This window comes from Haliotis cracherodii, unplaced genomic scaffold (assembly GCF_022045235.1).
Source record: "Haliotis cracherodii isolate W230 unplaced genomic scaffold, xgHalCrac1.p SCAF_5, whole genome shotgun sequence".
In the NCBI taxonomy this organism is placed as follows: Eukaryota; Metazoa; Mollusca; class Gastropoda; order Lepetellida; family Haliotidae; genus Haliotis; species Haliotis cracherodii.
This window is the reverse complement of record NW_027266308.1, coordinates 13630626-13652337: the sequence shown is the minus strand read 5'-3', so window position 1 is coordinate 13652337 and position 21712 is coordinate 13630626. Positions and strand designations below refer to the sequence as shown.

At 38.2% G+C, this 21712-nt stretch overlaps 1 protein-coding gene across 3 annotated transcripts in view; it reads left to right on the top strand.

Annotated features, from left to right (window-relative positions):
- Nucleotides 1-18772, top strand: part of LOC139444305 (regulator of G-protein signaling 7-like) — a 148008-nt gene extending 129236 nt beyond the window's left edge. Inside the window, exons 12-16 of one of the 3 annotated variants that reach the window (XM_071225240.1) lie at nt 137-268; nt 1080-1154; nt 1772-1886; nt 3019-3111; nt 10483-18772. In XM_071225240.1, the coding sequence (XP_071081341.1) occupies nt 137-268; nt 1080-1154; nt 1772-1886; nt 3019-3111; nt 10483-10515 (448 nt within the window). In that variant the 3' untranslated portion in view covers nt 10516-18772. Of the gene's footprint in view, nt 1-136; nt 269-1079; nt 1155-1771; nt 1887-3018; nt 3996-10037 lie in introns of those variants that run through there. The other 2 variants (XM_071225239.1, XM_071225241.1) reach the window with 2 other exon arrangements.
- Nucleotides 18773-21712: the final 2940 nt, after the last annotated feature.

Here is a 21712-nt window from a genome sequence, read left to right as displayed (position 1 = left end):
TGGCACAAGTAGTTTCCACATATGATTGTCATGGAAACCAAATCTGATTGGAAAAAATTGGTGCAAGCAATAATAGAGGTTGCTTCTGGGAGTCCCAAACTTGTTTGCTTCCTTCATGTGCCGTTCCTATTGACAGAAGCGGTCGTGACATCCCCCAACGCCGAGTAAAGAGGTGGGCGTTCTCTGTGGAGGAACTACTCAACGACACAGCAGGGAGGGACCAGTTCAGCAAATTTTTAGACAAAGAATTTAGTGGTGAAAATTTAAAGTAAGTATATGTGTGACTTCTTAGTGTTATCTGCAGTTTGTGGGGCATAACTGCTGACCTTTTACTCTGAGTACTACTTACCTCAAATAGACTATAAGTTCTACTTACTTCATATGAATAAGTCCTACTTAACTCAAACAGACTATAAATACTACTTACATCAGGACCTGTGAAGATCTGGGGTAGAATAGGTCTTCAGCAACCCATGCTTGCCATAACAGACGACTCTGATTGTCGTAAGAAGCGACTAATGGGATCAGGTGGTCAGGCTAGCTGACATGGTTTATTGTCTTTGTATCCCAATTGTCATTGTATCCCAATTGTGTGGATCGATGTTCATGTTGTCAATCACTGGATTGTCTGGTCCAGACTTGATTATTTACAGACCACCCTCACATAGCTGAAATATTACTGAGTAATTGCATAAAACAACAAACAAACAAAACAACTTACATCAGATAGACTATGAGTACTATTTACATCAAATAGACAATAAGCACTACTTACAGTTATTCATAAGAGAAAGACAGCCTCCGTGGTCTAGTGGATAGTGCTATATATCCTTATACTGTTGTCAAGCCAAACAAGCCATTGGCTTGACAATGGTATAAGGATCTATACCGGAACATCGCTTTTTACAGTATTAAAGAAGTTGTTATCCATAAAATTGTGTCTACCTTGTCATCCGTCAACTTCTAAGTAATGCCTATCAAACAAAGGAATTGAAATAATTTTTTCATGATTTCGACAATTTTAAGGTGCCAGTAAGACCTTGTTGTCAGTAGGTCATGTGTGTGTGATTGTGTTACAGATTCTGGCTGGCATGTCAGGAATTAAAGGGACTTCCGATGCGGGAGGTGAATAAGAAGGTGCACGAAATGTTTAGGTGGGTTTGAGATTATTTTGCCTCACTCTGGAGGTGAATATATTTCTATATTAAACTAACAGGAACACTTTGTACCCAGTTTTCCCCTGCTAGTGTTAATACATGTCTTTTCAGATAGCCATTTCCGTTGAATGTTGTGTCAAAGTTTGTAAAGCACAGTTCTGCCTCCTCAGAACATGGTGGTTGCCATCTTTGTTGGTCACCCAATATAATAGGAGCACTCATTGGCCGGAGCACCTCCTCTTGTTGCAAGCAGAACCAGTGAACTCTAAGATGACTACAATCTTAACACAATCAGATCTTTTAGTCGATACATTACCTCTCTGTGTGAAAATCTGACCAGCCTTCATGGATGGTAACGTCTGGTGAACACTGCAAAATTTGACCACCCAGTCTAAATGTGGGATGCTTGGCTTTTTGAGGCAGCAGAACCTTCTCATCCTACACATTGTTGATATGGAAACCCATCCTTCTGGATTATTACTGTATACAAAGAGGAATAACTTCATTATTTGGTAGTTAGGGCCACTTCACTGGGAAGTTAATGTCTGGATAAGAAGGGGGTTTTGTAGGATCTTTCTACTCACGTGAACTATATATTGTGTTGTCTGTTCCAGTGAGTTCTTGGCGCCCGGTGCACACAACCCCGTGAATGTCGACTGCCAGGTGATGGAGCTGGTTAGACGCAGGGTAGAAAATAGTCCCACACGATTCTGCTTCGATGAAGCTCAGGTGAGTTTGGGGAGGGATAGTTCTAAATCCCCAGCAACTAATATGTAACTTTTGAAATAACTTTTGATTACAAAGTCCAGGTGAACACACACACACACACACACACACACACACACACACACACACACACACACACACACACACACACACACCATGTCATATATAGTTCCAAATGACTTGCAGCTGTGTTTGTTTACATCAGCACTCGAACATCTGGAAGCCTAAAAGAACTTATGGAAATGTTACTATTTGATAGTGATTCATAAACACATGCTCATAATATGGTCGGAATCATATAACAGATTGGCAGAGATTTCTTATGAAAATGGAAAGGAAGTTGTCAATTTTATTTATATGCAACGATTTTCGCATCTATGTAAAGAGTTCATTGAAAGTAGTTCCTGATAGAAGACCTCATTTGCATACTTATCAATCGTGATACCAAGTTTTATCGGATTTGTTTATCGCATCCATAACACTATCCATTGATAACGGATTTATGTGATGGTTCAGGAACATCTCCAAAACAATAACTCACCATCACAACTCTTTCACTGACCAACCCGTGAAGATCCGAGGTAGACTAGGTCTTCAGCAACCCATGCTTGCCGTAAAAGGCAACTATGCTTGTGGTAAGAGGCGACTAACGGGATTGGGTGGTCAGACTTGCTGACTTGGTTGTATCTTAATTGCGTGGATCGATGCTCGTGATGTAAATCAGTGGATTGTCTAGTCCAGACTCGATTATTTACAGACCGCCGTCATATAGCCGGAATATTGCTGAGTGTGGCGTTAAACAACAACCAAAAAAAATAAAAAAATCATTCACTGACCGGGGGCACGGGTGGCACAGTCATCTAAGGCACCCAATTGGCTGTACAGATTTGCCCTCTCTTGGGCACGACAGAAAACTATGATCATGGGTTCGAATGCCAGTTCTCCCCGATTATGTTTTTAGGTTTGTCAGCACCATACCCTTGCTTGTGGGTTTCACCAAAGTGGTAGATATCTGAGACCTGCCTCCGACATTATGCTGACACACTGTGATGTAACTGGAATACTGTTCAAGCAGCATTAATACTGACTCACACACACTCACTCACTGACCTGCCATCATCGTTGTCTGTTGCAGGACCATATATTCAAGCTGATGAAGAGCGACAGCTACAGCCGCTACCTACGCTCCGATATGTACAAGGAATTTTTAAGTGGGACCCGGAAGAAAGTAAGACTTCTTCCCGTTCTCCCCAGCACCTGGTCAGCTGGGTTTAAGCACTGACCATTGTCCACTACTGTTGTTGCTCATTCACACTTCTGTTTCACTGCAGCGGCCAGAAACAAGACATTTAGCTTCTCAGGCGATACTTTTCTTTCTCTGACCCTAAAATATTGGGGAAAACACTATAAAAAAATCGTTTTTATCCTGCCAGATGCATATTTGTCTTAAACAGAAAGTATATACAATACCAGCATGTAAAACTGCAAGACTGGCTAAACAAACTTTTTCAAAAACAGGAAATTTTTTTGGTATCTTTTTTAATTTTCCCCACCTGCCAACCAGGAAGTTTCTAAAAAAATTATAATTATTTAAGAAATGAAAAAGTTTGGCCTCACAACATAATATAATCAGAACTGTTGTCTTTAAAGATATTTTAAAACTGTAAAATTAGATTTCTCAACAACAGGTTCTTAGACGAGGGACATTGAAGAATTGAGGGCTCGTCTTTTACCGATTTGGAAGAGATTGTTCCTGGTTTTGTTGTTCCTATGGCCAGCCTTTTAATATTACTTGGACTTTTAGTTGGAAAATAATAACAATAGAATGGACCTAAAAGCAGCCATTACGGACAAGAAATAACGCTGGTTGTTTTCTTCTTATTCCTTCTTAAGCCGTTAAACTGATTGAAAGGGTCACAGATTTAACTCGGTGAAAAATAATATACATGTACTCAAAGGACAAGCTATGGTAGGGCCCTTTTTTGACCACTGAAAATGTCAATTTTTTAAGAGATAGATGGCATAACCATGGCCTCAAAGGCCACACATATTTTATGGTGTACAGATTTGTGCACCTAAATTACCTGGGATTGGTTGGAATAAAAACTAATATAAATAAACTAACTAGTTCTATTTCATTTGGGAAAAAGTGATTTTGATTGGTCAGTTTATTAGGGAAAATAAATTGTAATAAGTGGAGCATGTTTAGTATTTCTACAGTAATGTATGCACCATATTCGATGTAATAAGCACCCAGGGCGCTCTCAAAATTAGAAATAGGGGGCTCTTATTAGAAAATTTCAGTGAGAGAAGAAAAAAAAGAGTTGAAAAATCGTAAATTTTGTGGTTTATGCTGACAGCCTGAAATGATACAGAAGAAATGTCTGTGCGTATTATACATGACAGGTATATTTTCGAGAAATTAATTGCCCATAATTAAAAGGTGCATATAACACACGAGTGCGTTTTATACACGATAAATAAGTCTTGTGTACATTGATCAATCGGAAGGGGTGCTAATTGGGATTGTTCACTAGCCAATATATTAGCAAATATCCCCGTGGACGCTTTTTAGAGATGGACGCTTATTACATCGAATACGGTATTTACTTCTGAGAAGTGTCCTTTTTTTTAGAAGATTGCAGTCCAGACTAAATTCAATGCATTTGATAAGCTATTATTCAAAATAGTAATAGTTATTTCATTTTGGTATCAGTTTACAATCAAATTAAATTAGTAAACCACAAAAATTAAGGTTTTCTAAAGTCTCTGGGAGACAGGAATGGGGGAAGATCATACTTTTTTCACTTCAGACATTTTTTCGCATATAAAGAAGCTAAATGTTGGTTTTCATGGGACCTACATGTTGACTCGACCTATAGGCTCACCAAGTGTGTTAATAGCCATTCCCTTCTCGTCATAGGTCTAGGAGGAGTTGAAATTGTAATTTGTGTAAATACAAGACCTTAAACATTTGTAAATAGTCACATTTTAGCTAATTTGATATTCAAATTCTGAATATGTACGTGACTTTCCTGAATATATTGATCTGTACTAATGTTTGAATGTTTGCAAATTTAAGCATATATTCACTATCCAATTTTCTGTTGGTTGAAATCAAAACGTGTAAATTTTCAAGTTTCTGATTTTTGACCTACTCAAACATGAATCGTATACTTCCTCGTCTGAAAAGACATTCTTGTTCTTAATAAAGTGTTAGATATTATACCATTCTTGCCGTATTCATCAAAAAGTTGGTATGTTGGTATGAATCTAAAAAATGAATGTGTTCATTTCAGTACATGTTACTTTGTACTCTGAGTAGACAAGCTTATATTGTCAGTTGACTGGTTTTTCTGTACGATGAATTTTAAGAGGGTGTTAAATTGACGAAGAACCTCTTGATTGGCCCATTTTGGGAAGGGTCTATGATTGGTAAGATATATTGAAGAATATATTCATAATATGGGAAAGATTTGTACATGCAGACCGGAGGTGCAACAAGTGAGGGTATTGTTAAGTTTTAAATTGTAAATATTTGTAATATATATAAGCGTGCCAATAGTTTCCTAATCAGGTATCCTAGTGTCGATTCCTTGATTATGATAATATTTCCTGTAAATATATCAATTGTGTGTCCTTATATGATAGTCTAGATTGTCAACACTGATGTGACATAGAATCAATAGTTGTTAGTATAGTAACATTCAGTCATGCTCCATTGTTGATCATGATAGCATATACCGAGGATGCATGTGTTGAAAGTAGCTTGCGAGACTAGGGTGTAGGAGTTTGATTTTCGACTTTGAAATTGGGCTTTCATCATCAATTTGTAGCATCTGTCTAACCAACAGGTTTACCATTCTGAGACCTTTTTTCTTAAATGTGCATGTTTCGGAAGTCTGGAATTTCCTTGTGCAAGACAGAGTTCATTACATGATATTTACTGTTTTCATTATGTTATAATGTTCATTGTTAATGTGATAATCTCGCAGTATTACAGTCACATCCACACAATCCTTTCACATCAGTTCACTTTATATTTCATAGTCAAGATTTAATTCCTTGTTATCATTTCATATTTATTGTTAAATGAATAAAAAATCATTAATCAAGAATCGTTTGTGATAAAATGCAAGTTTTATTAAGTTTGTTTTCATTTTATTACCTTTGGAATCTGTTGCATATTGTCCTAGTAATTGATGACGTCCCAGATACTGACAGGTAGTTATCAGTTCATATTTAATATGTTGAAATTTAAATACAGGTACTATTTCCATGACCATTTTTTTCAGTTTTTGCACAAGTCTTTAAACGCATCTTGATATTAATTTCACCATTGTCTATTTGCAAACCGCTTGTTATAACTTTGTTTGTGTCATCAAAAACCACCCTTTTTGTCCTTCTGTTTTCTAGCTACTGTTTTGGGAAGCTCATGTTTTATTAAAATGTTATGCCAAGTTCCCACATTTATACGTTTTCAAATATAGATTGAGAAAATTAATATTTGGAAAGCAAAATATATTATGTTTGTTTTTATTATGTTTATAATAATATAAGAACCCTTCTTTTAGTTTAGTTTATATGTCAGACTTTCTGTGTTTTCAATAGGACATGTGTGACAACAATATTATGTAGAATATAGCATTTGTAAAAACCCAACATTAAAACACAGATACACATAAAGTTACGTTTACACAAAGTTTACCAGTTTTTTTGTTTTGAACTTTTACTTTTTGTTATTTGAAATAGATTTTCTCAATCTTTATTTCCTTAACAGCATTTTTTTGTGTATTATATTACAAGAATTTTGTTATTCTATGAATGTGTTTATGTTTCTTTATCAAAATATTATGCCTGTATTCATTATGCTATTTATTTGTGTATTAATATTATATTTTTGCTGTAGAGTGACCACATTTGTGTGATATTCTGCAGATGATACAAATTAAAGTTGTTTTGTTTCTACACATTCTGTATGTTTTGATTTCGTTGAAAAACATTAATTTGGAAATAGATGAATATATAGGATAAGGATAGTTCCCTGGTATTGGGAAGCACATAGCAAAAATTATATATAGGTGAATTTTTATTCGCTCAATGGTAGTTATTTTTGGAGATGGTAAGCACACAGATCAATATTTACAATGAAAATGATGATGAAAAGGCTGACAACAAAACTTGCATATCCAGGTGACTGACAATAAGAGTTCGAGATAGAAATGTCTGATAAAAATGTATTCACTCCCTTTGAAATAGATTTGTTTACAGATATACCTGCAGTCTATTGGCATTTAGAATTTTGAAATAGGCACTGGATCCACTCTGTTGGCAGTAGAACCAATATTGTATTTGGGGCACAGTTGAAGTGTTTCCTTTCTCTTGGAGTAGAACATATTTTTGAATAGACATTTTTATAACTAGAGACCTACTTTGCTGTGAATATGTCTGCTGTTCTCATGTTAGTAGAATTGAATACCTCTCCATGTTGAATAAAATACAATGGGTGTTTGTATCAGGTTGTGAAGTACACAAGGAGTATTTCTTTTGAAATTCAAGCAGCTTTTGAATAATATTCCAAGAAGATGAGTATGGATGAATGTCTCCTGACATTCAATGATGGACGTATTTCACTAAAGTTGTTAGGTAATCTGACATGTGTAAATAGCTTACCTTGACAAATCAGGTTAAATTCTCCAGGTGTAAAATTATTATATACATATTTGAACATGTGGATTACCTAAGGAGATATGTTCTTCAGCAGGAACAGAAATATGATCATTCAGGTTAGCTATGAAATAATCGCTTGACTGATGTCTGACATTTAATTGTTATTTCCTATGCCTTCAGTGAGCTTCTCCATTTTGTCCTGCATCACCATCACCACACTGTTGCTTGTGTTGTTTGAATCGTTGTTGTAAACGTTGCTTGCGTTGTTGCTGATGACGTGCATGGCCAGATTGTTTGCATCTTACAGAGACCGAAGAGAAAGGAAGGGAGATAACTCTCCCCAACCATCGGAGTCACTGTTACCATTAATCTCACTTGAACAAATACTCTTGATTCATGAAACAAGGGAGACAACTCTCATCACCATCCTCATTGGTAATGAATAGGCCATAGATCACACTGTCCAGAACAAATATTACCAGTAGTTTTAATTCATTCCTTGATTTATGACAAAAGGGAGATAACTCTCACCTACCATCATTCTCATTGGTTACCAAAAGGCCATAAAAAACATTTGACAAACTTATACATTTACACCATTCCTTGATTCATGATTCAAGGGAGATAACTCTCAACTGTCATGATTCTCAATGGTTTCCAAAAGGCCATAAGTCTTAGATTAGTTTTCAACTATTCTGAAAGTCCATGAAGTATTAATATAATTATAACATAATATAACGTGAACATGTTTTCAGCAGAATAGATGTTTAGTTAGTCTGTCTCTTCACATGTGACCTCGGGGTCATGGATGGCCCAGTTGTCTAAGGCGCTGAGATTTGCTGTGCAGAGTTGCGTCCCTTTGGCACGCCAGAAACCTATGATTGTGGATTCGAATCCCGGTTCACCCCGATTATGTTTCTAGGTTTGTCAGCACCATACCCATGCTCCTGGGTTTCACTGAAGTGGTAGACGTTCGAGACCTGCATCACTTCTGGTTTTCCTCCCACATTAAGCTGACACGCCATGATATAACTGTAATACTGTTAAAAGCGGCGTTAAAACCCAACTCACTCACTCATCCTGAAAGAGATCCACATCACTGTAGTGATTTACCTCAGTTAAGAAGCACGCCACTTGTGATGAGGTAGCAATTTCCTAAATTAGATCACATCATCAGTGTTTGTAAATGATTTGCCTCAGGTTCACTGTAAAACAGCAAGCTCATTAAGTGTGTAAATATTATCATCAATATCCATAAATTAGACAAGACAAATTAAACCGAAAACTGCATGGTTATTTTGGGGTTATGTCCCCTGGCTATTAAGGGGATCTAACTCTTACAATTTCTAACCAAGGTTTTACAGACTGAGAATCATGACAAAGTTGGTGATTATAAACAATATGATTGTTTGCATTTTTTTCAGCGGTCAGTTTGAAGCCATGCCCTGAGCACAATTTAATATGAATTTCAGCTGCGTTCATGTCATACACCTTTTTCATGCAACAGATCTTTTACCCACAACTGGTAGTGTTTACTGTAATTAGATTTTCACCCCCCGGCCCCTGTTAGCCATAGACAACAAGTTCAGACCCAGGTACAGTTGAATATAAGGAACAGCTATACAATTTAAGGCAGCTTTGGTTGTATTCTCCTCAGGGAGCTGAAAATTACACTTGAGTGCGCACTGATCAGTTGTTATTATAATGTGGTGTTGGGACCAGACACTGGTGGTTGGATTTGGGACATGACAAGATATGATTATTATGGAAATTAAATGTTCCTTGCCGCAAGTGTTCCTGCCTACTTTAAAAATTTGGGATTCAAAGCCTGCTTATAGAGTATTCAGGATGCAATAAATACAACTTAAATAGTATACAGTACGCAAGATGCAGATTTTCGATTTGAAGACATTTGTCATGCTTCAAGAGTATCCAAAATATATTTAAGTGTCTTGATCTTTCACCTGACCATTTGAGGGGCAGATCAGTAAATGGTTGTAGTGAGTGCATGATGTAGAATTCAATTTATGATTCTTGTACATGGGTTGTTACCCTTGAAGTTTTCCTCAGCTGGTATGGGGATGCAAGTGGTTAGACACAGGATGCAGGACAAGTTACAGAGTAGTTTCTATGTGTATCAGAGATGGTTATTTTATGATGAAGTAAACAAGCTGAATTATTGTTTCAAATTTGCACTTGAAATGAAAGCAAAAAGAGATGGATCATAACAAGGAGGAAAATGATGATAAATGTTTAAATTTCATTAAAATTAAAATTTTTAATCCAATGTGTTTGCATGGTAAACATTGTTTCGATCTTTCAGTCGGGTTGAAATAATGTAGGCAATCAGAAATGCTGGGCCTGAACTTGGGTCTGAACTTAGTCTGAACTTGAACCTGGGTCTGAACTTGCACATAAGTACATGCACCTTTGGCGCAGGCACAGTAGTTGGTGAACTAACACCCGTATCCTCTATCTCTTCAGCAGACCAGGTCCATTATCCCCAAGCTTCCAAGTCTGAGCATCGGTGGAACTTGATTGTAGCTGTGTACGACACCACTGCCTGCCATCCCGCCCATCTGTACAAACGCCTGTCCGCCCGCCCGCCTGCCAAAAAACATACACTTGTCACCTATTTGCTTTAAAGCACTCCACATCTTACTACACTCATTCTTGGATTTGATTGGTCCATATATTTTCCTTTCTGCTTGATTGACCAATCGCCAGCCTCCTTACTGTTCTCTTCTTACATCAGCACTGTGAATGAATGGATGTTTCCAATTGGTCCAGCTAACCTGGCCAAGCTATGTGATTGGCTGGACTCTGCTTTTGCTGTGAATAGCATGTGCACTGTTTGACACCAGTTGCTCTTAGCGCTTCTTAGTTCTCTCTCTGCGACTAATACTCCTTGCTTTTTTGCTGTTTTCAGAGCAAAAAACGGCTAGAAATAAGAAAGGTGTAAAACTGTATGGGGACTCCTAACACTGACGTGTGTGATGACTTGTGTGATGGAAGTCATGGACGATTGCAGAATGTCTAATGTGCATGCTATACGTCTGCTGCCAAGTCACCTTAAATTCAGTCTCGGCTGTGCCTGGTGGTGGTGATGGTGATGGTGATGGTGGTGTGTCAACACTCTGCTAATGTAGCTGTCTTCATGCATAATGTGTACATGTCTAGTACTCAAACACTGTGGTACGTTGAGGTACTGTGAACAGTGGTACTGAAATAGTACCTTAAGATAAGTACCACTTGGTACTATCAGTAACATGTGGAAACGGTATCCTTTGATTTATGATGCAAAATACTGAACCTGGATGGTTCCATAAATGGTTCTTAAAATTCTTTTGGAAGATTTCTTGTTTGAGTGTTACAAAGAGAATCGGTTCTGATGTAGTACAGTGATGTCACGACAGCACCAAACCAGATGTCAGTGTACCATTTATGTTCATATCGGATGTATCATTCAACAAAAAATGAAATTCAAAAATGAAAAATGTAACGGCATCCATCTATATCAAGTCCCACGGAGACCTGGTGCAATGGTCGCCTACCGGGAGAGGCTAACAGGACACTGGTACCCTATGATAATGTGAATATGATCAGGGTAGCCAGTTATGACACTGATATTATGATACCCAAAACGGAAAGATGTACCAAGAAATGATAATTCTATTGCCTCATGAGGATTCTAATATTGATGGTATGTGATCATGGTACATCAGTGATTCTCAGTGATGATGTAATACTGTAACGGTACCCGGAGGTGATATGGTAACGGTTCCAGGAGGTGATATGGTAACGGTTCCAGGAGGTGATATGGTAACGGTTCCAGGAGGTGATATGGTAACGGTACCAGGAGATGATATGGTAACGGTACCAGGAGGTGACATGGTAACGGTACCAGGAGGTGACATGGTAACGGTACCAGGAGGTGACATGGTAACGGTACCAGGAGGTGACATGGTAACGGTACCAGGAGGAAGTGTTTCCATGGTCTGTGATATGCAAGACAAATTCAGTGAGTACTTGAAACATCTAGATAATGTCCATGACATCACACAGATGGGAAGATGATGACCTACCAGCAAGTACTGTGATACTAACACAGATGATACTGTGGGTACTGTGATGGCACAGTGTTGTTTGATGGACGTCTGAAACAACACTAAACAACATGGCATGAAGCAAGTGCCATAGTACTGTACCACAGTCCCACAACAGCAAAATGTTCAATATGCACAAGTGAGGAAGTGTTTTTGCGTTTGTTTTCCGAGATGGTTTTATGTAGACAGAAAGCAGCATTGTTTCAACATTGTGTAACTATGGCAACTGCATTATTGGAGCGGCAAGCAACTTTGTGAAAATGTGGCAGAGAGCAACAAGTTTGTATAACTATGGCAACTTCATTATATGGGTGGCAATCAACCTTGTGTTACTATGGCAACTGCATCACAGGCGCAGATGGCAAGAAGCATTGTGTAACTATGGCAACTGCATTACTGGGGTATATGTGATACATGACTTCTATGTGGAGCTGCTTGGTGAGTGTCAGTCCCCGACAACCCTGGTGGTGCTAGGAGGGGGATGTTCGTATAATCATGTATTGTTTGGAAAAGAATCGGATGAAGATATTTTCCTGATCTCAAGACAAACATTTGACATGAAAATGTCACTATTTTTGTCTGTAACCAATAGCAACTAAGTTATTCTCCCCATCACAGCTTGTGTTTGTGCAACAACAGCTGCTGTCCCAGCTTCGTCTTCATCCGCAACATCATCAGCTTTCCCCCCAGACTTGTACATGATGGTTGTTCAAGTGCCAAATATGGGTCCATTATTTCAAATTGCATGCCTCACCACAAGCTTTTCACGAAGCCATCAAGTGTGGACAACCACACTGGGTGCTCTGGTACTAGTGTTTGGATTGTCACTATGATGTATCATCATGCGTTTTCATAACCCCTGAGGAATTGTTATATTAGTACATGTGTAGGTCCATATAACATTATACAAAAACCAGCTCTTTCATGTCTGCAGGTGCTTGTTCTAATCTCTGAAGGTCAAAGATCACAAAGTTCACCGTTGCTGTGACAACTGCAAAGTGTATTGTGACCTATCATGTCAAATTGTCATGGTCAAGGTCGGTATGGCAAAAGCAACGAGTGCCCGACCTGTCCTCAGGTCATATTCTTAAAGAAATGAAGGACACTACAGCAAAAACAGACCATTATATACTCAATTTATATCATGAGGAAATTAGCATCCTTATATGTTAAGTATAAATGGTAGGTATTTTACTTGTGGCAAGAAGTAACTATCCGTTCATTTTGTCAATACTACAGCAAATAAAACCTGTGTATTGACCGTGACCCAGACAGTCTGTATGTGTCCATCTCTCCGCCACCATTGCCATAAACCAGTTATGACCTTGTAACCTTGACCTGACCTGTATGCATGATAAGAAAACCCAAGGTCAGGGTCATTGCAAGTTTATGTAAATATGTGAGGTTAAGAAATACAACAGGTGTAGCATATCTTGCTGATGACACCCTGCAAAATGCAGGGCTGATTGAAATATTTCATATAGATGAGAATGAGAATTCTTAATGTGTGCATGATCCATAACTCATTGATGTATGTATAAAGCTATTCCACTTGTATTTTATTTTGGAGTTTTTAGTGTCCATTGACTTAACTCTACCATTAGAATGGTGCAGAGATTTGAGATGAGTGAATTGATAACATCAGCACCTCTCTTCATCATTAAGACTTGCCATACGTTAAAGTTGTCATCAAATAAAATTGTTTTGTTTCAAAAAATGCTTTGTTTCAAATATTCATTATTTGCAACCTGCACTAAAGAATATGGTTATGCGCATCATAAATATTTTACAATATTTTTTTATGTCCAATGACCAATGTGTATTCATTTATCAAATCATTTCAGTACATTATTCCAAAATAAGACAGTGTGTCCAAAATCATCAACTATTTTTTTTGTCTACAGGAATACATATCACATGGAACAATTTATCAAGTTTGAACATTTATTTTTATGAGAATGTCTCCATGAACCAACCATACACAAGATTTCACCTCAGGTTAACTGTTGTCACTACAAAATATTCATGTCTTGAGAAGGTTATCATGTTGAATATTCAAAAAAAGAAGTTATCTTCTAAAAAAAACAAATATGTGACCAGATAGTTTGTATCAGGTTATATTCCTTAAGGTGATGGGGAAGTAGGTTATGTTCAACCCACAAGTTCTAATCTGGCATGGGCCAACAAAACACAGCATTACTGGGATCAAATCCAAGTCTCCAACTGTAAACCCGTGCTGATACTAGCCTTGTCAATATCTCTTCAAGGCATCATAAGTTTATAGTCTACAGTTAATACCAAAATTGATCAGTGAAGTGGTTATTTGCATGGCATTGTGCCCTGATGGGGTGGGTGGTTTTGAATGCTTTCAGTCACTGGTTTGTCTGGTCCAGATTGTTTACAGGTCACTGTGACATACCTGGAGTATTACTGACTGTGACATGTGTATGTGGTTAGTAGTTTTAACATGTTAAGCTTCAGATTTAAGGTTCAAACCTTTAAGAACAGAACAACATGTATATATGCAGCTTCCTTTCAAAACAGTGGTACTGCTGTGTCATGAAATAACAAGCTGATTCAGCAATTTAATGTCACTGATAGGTCCATGAACCAAAAATATACATTGTTGTAGGAGACCGTATAATAATCTGAAAGTCAGCATAGAGCCAGATTAATTTATTTTCTTCTTTTGCAGATGAACTAACCTTTTGAAAAAGTAAAACAAAATATGTAAAAATATTGTGCTTGATTCTGAACATACTTTTGTTAGAACTATTATTTCAAGAGTTTTTAATTTTATTTTGCACCTTGACAACTGACTAAAATAATCTGTAAAATAAAAAATATATTTGGTTTGGCCTTTTTAAAACATCTTTTGATGAAATAGTGCTGCTTGGAATTACAGCTTTGGAAGAGGAATATTAAACCAAATCATGTATAAAAAATACTTTGTTTCATATTTGTTATGTTGGATATATGTATCAAGTCCGAGAAAGATGATGCGACCCATATGTATTCACACCATGCAAAAACCAAGCGTATTTCACATTGCTGATCTATGTCATTGAAATAGCAGCATAGAATTCATCTTTTATCATGTTTTATCATTTTCTACTGTAACCATGGTAACAAGACCAATTACAGCATGACCATAGTTTGATGACAACCACAATGAGGTTGGATAAGCAGCAAGATAAGTCATTAGATATTGGGGGTGATGCATGTCCATCCTCCTTGAATTCTTGTCATGTTTCTCCTGAATGTCTTAGACTCCCTTGTAATAGTGGACATGCACTATACTGAACACTTGGTATACAACAGTTGACTGTTTACCTGGACCTGTGTATACAAGACACTCATTATTCTGGACATTGGGTATTGTGGACATCAGAACAGTGAGCCCATGAAGTTTGTCCTGTGTATCAATCCTCTTGGTGATAAAACCTTATTCAGACACATTAAATATGGTCTATTAAAGTCTGGCAGCTAAAATTAACTATTCCCACTTGTTCTTAATACATGTTATTTCAAGCGATCAACCATTTGTATAATGTTACCTGAGCACTGATTGGTCAGATCCTCTCTCATTTTGCTCTGGCTGGAACAAGGCTGTCACTCGATTGGCTGTCTATTGTCTACACCAAATATTGGCTCAGTGTTTACGGGTGATTGTAGCATACACAAACCTGTAACGTATTGATCATTATGAGAGCAAAACCATTCAGACCTCAGTTTCTGCAAATTTAAACCATAAGAACGGTGAACTCATTGTCATGTAGATGTTTTAGGACCACTTAGAATCCTATTGGTGTTTGGCTCAACGTGCAGCAAGCCAACAGTTATTTATATTTGTTGTTTTATGCTCCAGTCAGCAATATTCCAGCTATAAAACCGCAGCCTGTAAGTAGTCAACCTGGGTCAGACAAACCAGTGGTTGATAGTATGAGCATCACCCCGTGCCATCTGGGCAAGATGACGTGCAATCAGTCCAGTCCCAAATCCTCACCAACCAATCCTCTTACAACAAGCAATAGAGTGCTACTCCAACCTGGTCCCGGCAAATCCAACAGGTATAAAATCACAAATAAATTACCTCAACACCAGAGATTAAGTAGTCTTGAATATCCCACAAACTGATTTCAATGGACGTAAAAGCAAAATAGCTGTGAATATATGCATGGATCACTGAAAATCAGTGATGACACCAGGTGTTAGCAAAAAAGGTAAGCCTGTCTTGTCCAATGGTACCCATCTTCCCGGGGCAACAGAATTAACTGACTTTAAAAGTCCATTTTCCACCCTTGCCGAACGAGATTGGAATTCCTTTGCTCTATCGTAGCGCCACCAGTGGTTATCATGAGTTATGTCCCTGCTAAGCCTCTCCTGTTGACCCACCAGATTCCACCTCTTGTATCACTTGCATTTGTTTCAAACAAAATGGCGGCGCCCAGTCAAGACGATCTGATCGATAATCAAGAATATATTGTGATAAATGGCTCTTACATTGCGAAGGGCATCACATCACAAAAGCACCTTGATTAAAAACATGAAAAGATTTGAAAAAATATCTGTTGACAACGAGTTGGTGGTGCACATGCTTTGCAAATCCTGCAATTGACCGAAATCTGCACAAAAGTTTACGAACCGGATTTCGATTTCATTGCATGTTTTTGATTAGACTATGCATAGACTCGTTAGTCCAGCCAAAACGTAACTCCATAATGTTAGCCTAGTTCGGCAAGGGTGGAAACTGGACTTTTATAGTCAGTTAACTCTCTTGCCTCGGGAAGATGAACGGAACCTGACAAGGAAGGTTTCTCACAGACACAGACATCCCCGAGACTGAGGAGAAACATGAACTTAATTCAACGAGGTATATGGGCAGAGATGCTAATGGGTCATGTAGAGAGGGGAATCAAACCCAATTCCATTTGTTGACACCTTATTGTTATTTCTATATATATTTCATCATTACTCTCATCTTTTTCTCATGATACAGGATACTGGATAACTTTAACCATTGACAAGTGCCATAAGAGCATGTGTAACTCTGTTTTCTAATGGCATTTTGTCACCTACTCCCCAGCTACCAATTCCCATACAGATACTATTATGGAATTTGATTCCATGTAAAGCGATTAGATATAGCTATTAGAACAAAATTATTCATTAGAAAAAACTCCATGGTATTTCTCTTTATGAAATTCTTCAGTTTTAAAAGTGTTTGGAATGTATATATTTCTAGCCATTATTCATGAACCGTTAAAACTGCAGTCATGGGAAGGGAAATGTAATGGAACTACCTTGTTTTGGTTTATGCTTTCTTATATTACTACTCTGTATATACGCCAGCCAATAGTCTTGTGTCAGTGCAATCCTCTGCTTGACAATGCGCTCTCATTGACAAATCCAATTTTCCATATTTTGAAACATGTATCCTATCTTGTATGTAATTTTCTATGGTAGACAGACTGCACTCATGAAAGGGTCTGAATGCATGCATAGCTGTCATATCATGCACATGTTTCATGAACTATCAACCAATGATATGCAGAGATTGCACAAAATAGGAGGAAAATTGTGATGGAGTTCCGCTTTCCGGTCGGTGGACCCCATGCTGCTGATAGAAGAGTTTGTGTGATTTCCTGTGTAGAAGGAAATGTTTACATTTCAACAGTAGCATTTGAAATATTTTCAGATTAACAATCGAATGTTATATTTTCATGTACAAAATACAGAAACATGGGTTTGGTCAGCTGAAACACCGTCAAGGATGTCATCAGAATTGTGTTCAGTTGATGTATACGCCCCTTATTCCCAGCGTGTTTCGATTTCTGTTATTCGGAAATACTTGAAATCCACTGAATGCTGTTTCACTTTGAAATTGCCCAATCAGATTGGAGCAGAAAAATTCAGTTGCCCAATCAGATTGAAGCAGAGAGGTGCCATTGCTTAATCAACATTGTGTAACGGACAGTATATATAGTAGGATTGGTTTTCTGAAAGGTATTTGCCTCTATTGTGGTGCAGTAGCTACAACAATGATAGCTGGTATTAGTACCTGAATAATCAGTGGATCTTGGGTATCGGTTGGATTCTGGAAATAATAGCCCCTTGGGAATAAGGGATGTTTTAATGTACTTCCATCAAAGGTGCCTATTCTCCAACAGTCTCAACAAGGATAAAAACTTTATGCTTTAACTTTCACTAGATACTGGAGGCGGAACTTGATACAAAGCAAAAGCATAAAATCACACAGCTGTACAAGTACGGCAAATTGTTTGACAAATTTGATTTTTTATACAATCTATACAAATACCATAATTTGTTTTTTTAGTTGGTTTCAAGTTGTTTTTTGGGCGATGGTTTCAATATTCCAAGAACTGTCGATAACTTCTGAGAATCGGGTCACATTTGGTTTGTAACAGGACAAATTCGTCCCCTTAAATATGGCACCTGTTGTCATTTTGTTCCATCGTAACAAAACATTATTAGCAAGATTGTAGAAACTGTATCGACAGTGGATGCATCTCGGATAGAAGTTTGAAATATTTAATGACATTTGGTTCTGGTGTATACCTCCAATATTGACCAAGCGAAGTATTGTTACAACACACCCGTTCACCTGTATTTACCAAGGGGAAAGTGTCACTTGTTATTTCATTCTCCTTGAGCTCGAGTTGCAAAACAAGGGAGAGAACCCGTGCCAAATAAATAACCCAGTCTCTGATTGGAGACGAACCAGAGTGCTACCCAGCTGTGTGTGGTACATACCACGTGTATATTACATACGATCATTGTCTATTTATCCTATATTTTAGCCGAATGCTTGTGCTGCCAGTATGTTCTGGATCTATGTCAATCTGCAGCTGTGTATACTGTAGAACTTATAGGAAATTACATCCAACATCTGTTGGAACTTGTACAGATACGAAGGGCGAAACCCACAACATTCGCTGATGTTAGCTGTTCAGGGGTTAACTTCTTTTGACATTTGCTGATGTTGACTTTGCAGGGGTTAATGCCCTGTTGACATTTGCTGATGTTGACTTTGCAGGGGTTAATGCCCTGTTGGCATTTGCTGATGTTGATTCCTGTTTATGAAGCACCATTCTCTGGGAGACATCATGTATTTGGTCTCTACAAGTGATCAGCTCCAAACTGACACTTGCAGAAATGTAGAAATAAAGTTATTAAAGTTACATTGGATTTTGTTGTCTGTCAACTGAATAAAAAAAACATGGATCTGTGGAGAGAATGAAATCAATTTCCTATCGATCATCAGGGTGAGCGAGAAACGTACAAACTGGCCAATACATAGAACCAATATTGGCAATATCAGTGATACCCGGTAATATGCCAAGAACATACAAATTGGACAACACATAGTACCATTGTTGGCAATATCAGTGATACCCGGTAATATGCCAAGAACATACAAATTGGACAACACATAGTACCATTGTTGGCAATATCAGTGATACCCGGTAATATGCCAAGAACATACAAATTGGACAACACATAGTACCATTGTTGGCAATATAAGTGATACCTGGTAATATGCCAAGAACATACAAATTGGACAACACATAGTACCATTGTTGGCAATATAAGTGATACCCGGTAATATGCCAAGAACATACAAATTGGCCAATACATAGTACCAATATTGGCAATATCAGTAATACCCGGTAATATGCCATGAACATACAAAATGGCCAATACATAGTACCATTGTTGGCGATATCAGTGATACCCAGTAATATGCCAAGAACAAACAAATTGGCCAACACATAGTACCATTGTTGGCAATATCAGTGATACCTGGTAATATGCCGAGAACATACAAATTAGCCAACACATAGTACCAATGTTGGCAATATCAGTGATACCCGGTAATATGCCAAGAACATACAAATTGGCCAACACATAGTACCATTGTTGGCAATATCAGTGATACCTGGTAATATGCCGAGTGCATACAAATTGGCCAACACATAGTACCAATGTTGGCAATATCAGTGATACCCAGTAATATGCCAAGAACATACAAACTTGCCAATACATCAGCGATAATCTGCCAAGAACATTAAGATTGGTCAACACCTAGTATTCATGTTGGTAATATCAGCGATATCATGCCAGGGAGACATGGATTGGTCAACACCTAGTACTCATGTTGGTAATATCAGCGATATCATGCCAGGGAGACATGGATTGGTCAAAACCTTGTACCCATGACATCAACAACTAGGATGTGTTTTTACTCAAACAAACCCTACCCTTGAGTGAGACAAAGTCTAAATTGTTTCCATGGATAACAGAAAAAATATAATTTTGAAAAACTTTTAAATACCAAAAGGTACCAGTTAAACTGATGAAGAATGTATATGTGAAGTTTCGTTGAAAAACATAAACGGCTTCAAGTTATGGATCAGATAAGGTGGGTAATGCCTTAGTTAAGAGGAACCGAGCAAAAATCTATTTCTCCCATCCCTTCGTGTGCGTGCATGTGTGCCTGCGTGCGTGCATGCGTGAGTGCGTGCGTGCGTGCGTGCGTGCGCATACAAGAGACATAACAAGGCAACTTGCAACATGGCATATCCTTGCTGTTATTACAGAAAGACAACCTTTAATAAGAGATGTTCTCTATTATTGATGCCATTCATGCTAGTGTGGAACCTAATCTATGCATGCAGAGGACCGCAGGCACACACACACACAGACCTGAACTTGCATATACATGCATACAACCTTCAAGCTCTTTCTACATATACATATTGCGTACTATTTATCACAATTCTTTACAAATAATAAAGAATAGTCTTATTTCCTAAAATGTTGAAGGAGAGAGGAGACTTTGACAATGCTTTGAACAGAGTGATGCAAGTCTTAGACATGTCACCAACTTCGTGAAACACGTGGGTACTATGCTGACAAGTTCATCATGATCAGGGATAATCTTGCGGGATTATCACTGGATCCTGCCTCTATTCATGTTTAGAAGCTCACAATCATGGAGTTACTTTATCAGGCGCTTACTGGTTTTGTAGGCCAGGTGAATGGGGTTAACATTCTGTCCAAGATTATTGCTCAAATATATAGCGATGTGCATGCGTATGTGTGTGTGGTTGTTTGAACTAGTCCGGACTACAGTGCTATACCACTGAATTCCCAAGCCACAGTTTAACATAGTCACACCACTCAGACACAGTATACTAACGCCTAGCCTTGTTTTATTCCCTAATACCGAGCGCTAGGCAGGGCAACAACAATCTTTTGGTTTGACACAGCCAGGGGATCGAACCACTACCTCTGCTCACCAGGCAGATGTTCTATCCACTTGACCAAAGAAGCGGTACCAGTCTGAATTATCTTGTTCATACTGAGTGACCTTCACCTTCAACATCATCCAATCATGTCAAGAAAAATCCCCAAGAGGTAAATTGGATATGGAGTCTCTTACATCTGACATAAGTGTGTGTGAGATTGAGTGAGTGAGTTTGGTTTAACGCCGCTTTTAACAGTATTCCAGTTATATCGCGGCGTGACAGCTTAATGTGGGAGGAAAGCCCAAAGTGATGCAGGTCTCAGACGTTTACCACTTCGGTGAAACCGAAGAGCACGGGTATGGTGCTGACAAACCTAGAAACATAATCGGGGTGAACCGGGATTCGAACCCACAATCATAGGTTTCTGGCGTGCCCAAGGAACGCAACTCTGCACAGCGAATGGCGGCGACTTAGACGACTGGGCCACCCGTGCCCCTGTGTGTGAGATAGAGTGAGTGTGGTTTTACGCCGCTTTTAGCAATATTCCAGGAATATCATGGCAGGGGACACCAGAAATGGGCTTCACACATTGTACCCATGTCGGAATTCGAACCCGGGTCTTTGGCATGACGAGCAAACGCTTTAACCACTAGGCTACCCAACCACCACCCCCAGAGAGTGAGATTGAGGAAATATAATTGCATATAAATAATACAAAAAATACTAATGCAAATTAATCAACACTTCACAAATGATCTAGAAATAGCGATCACATTTCATT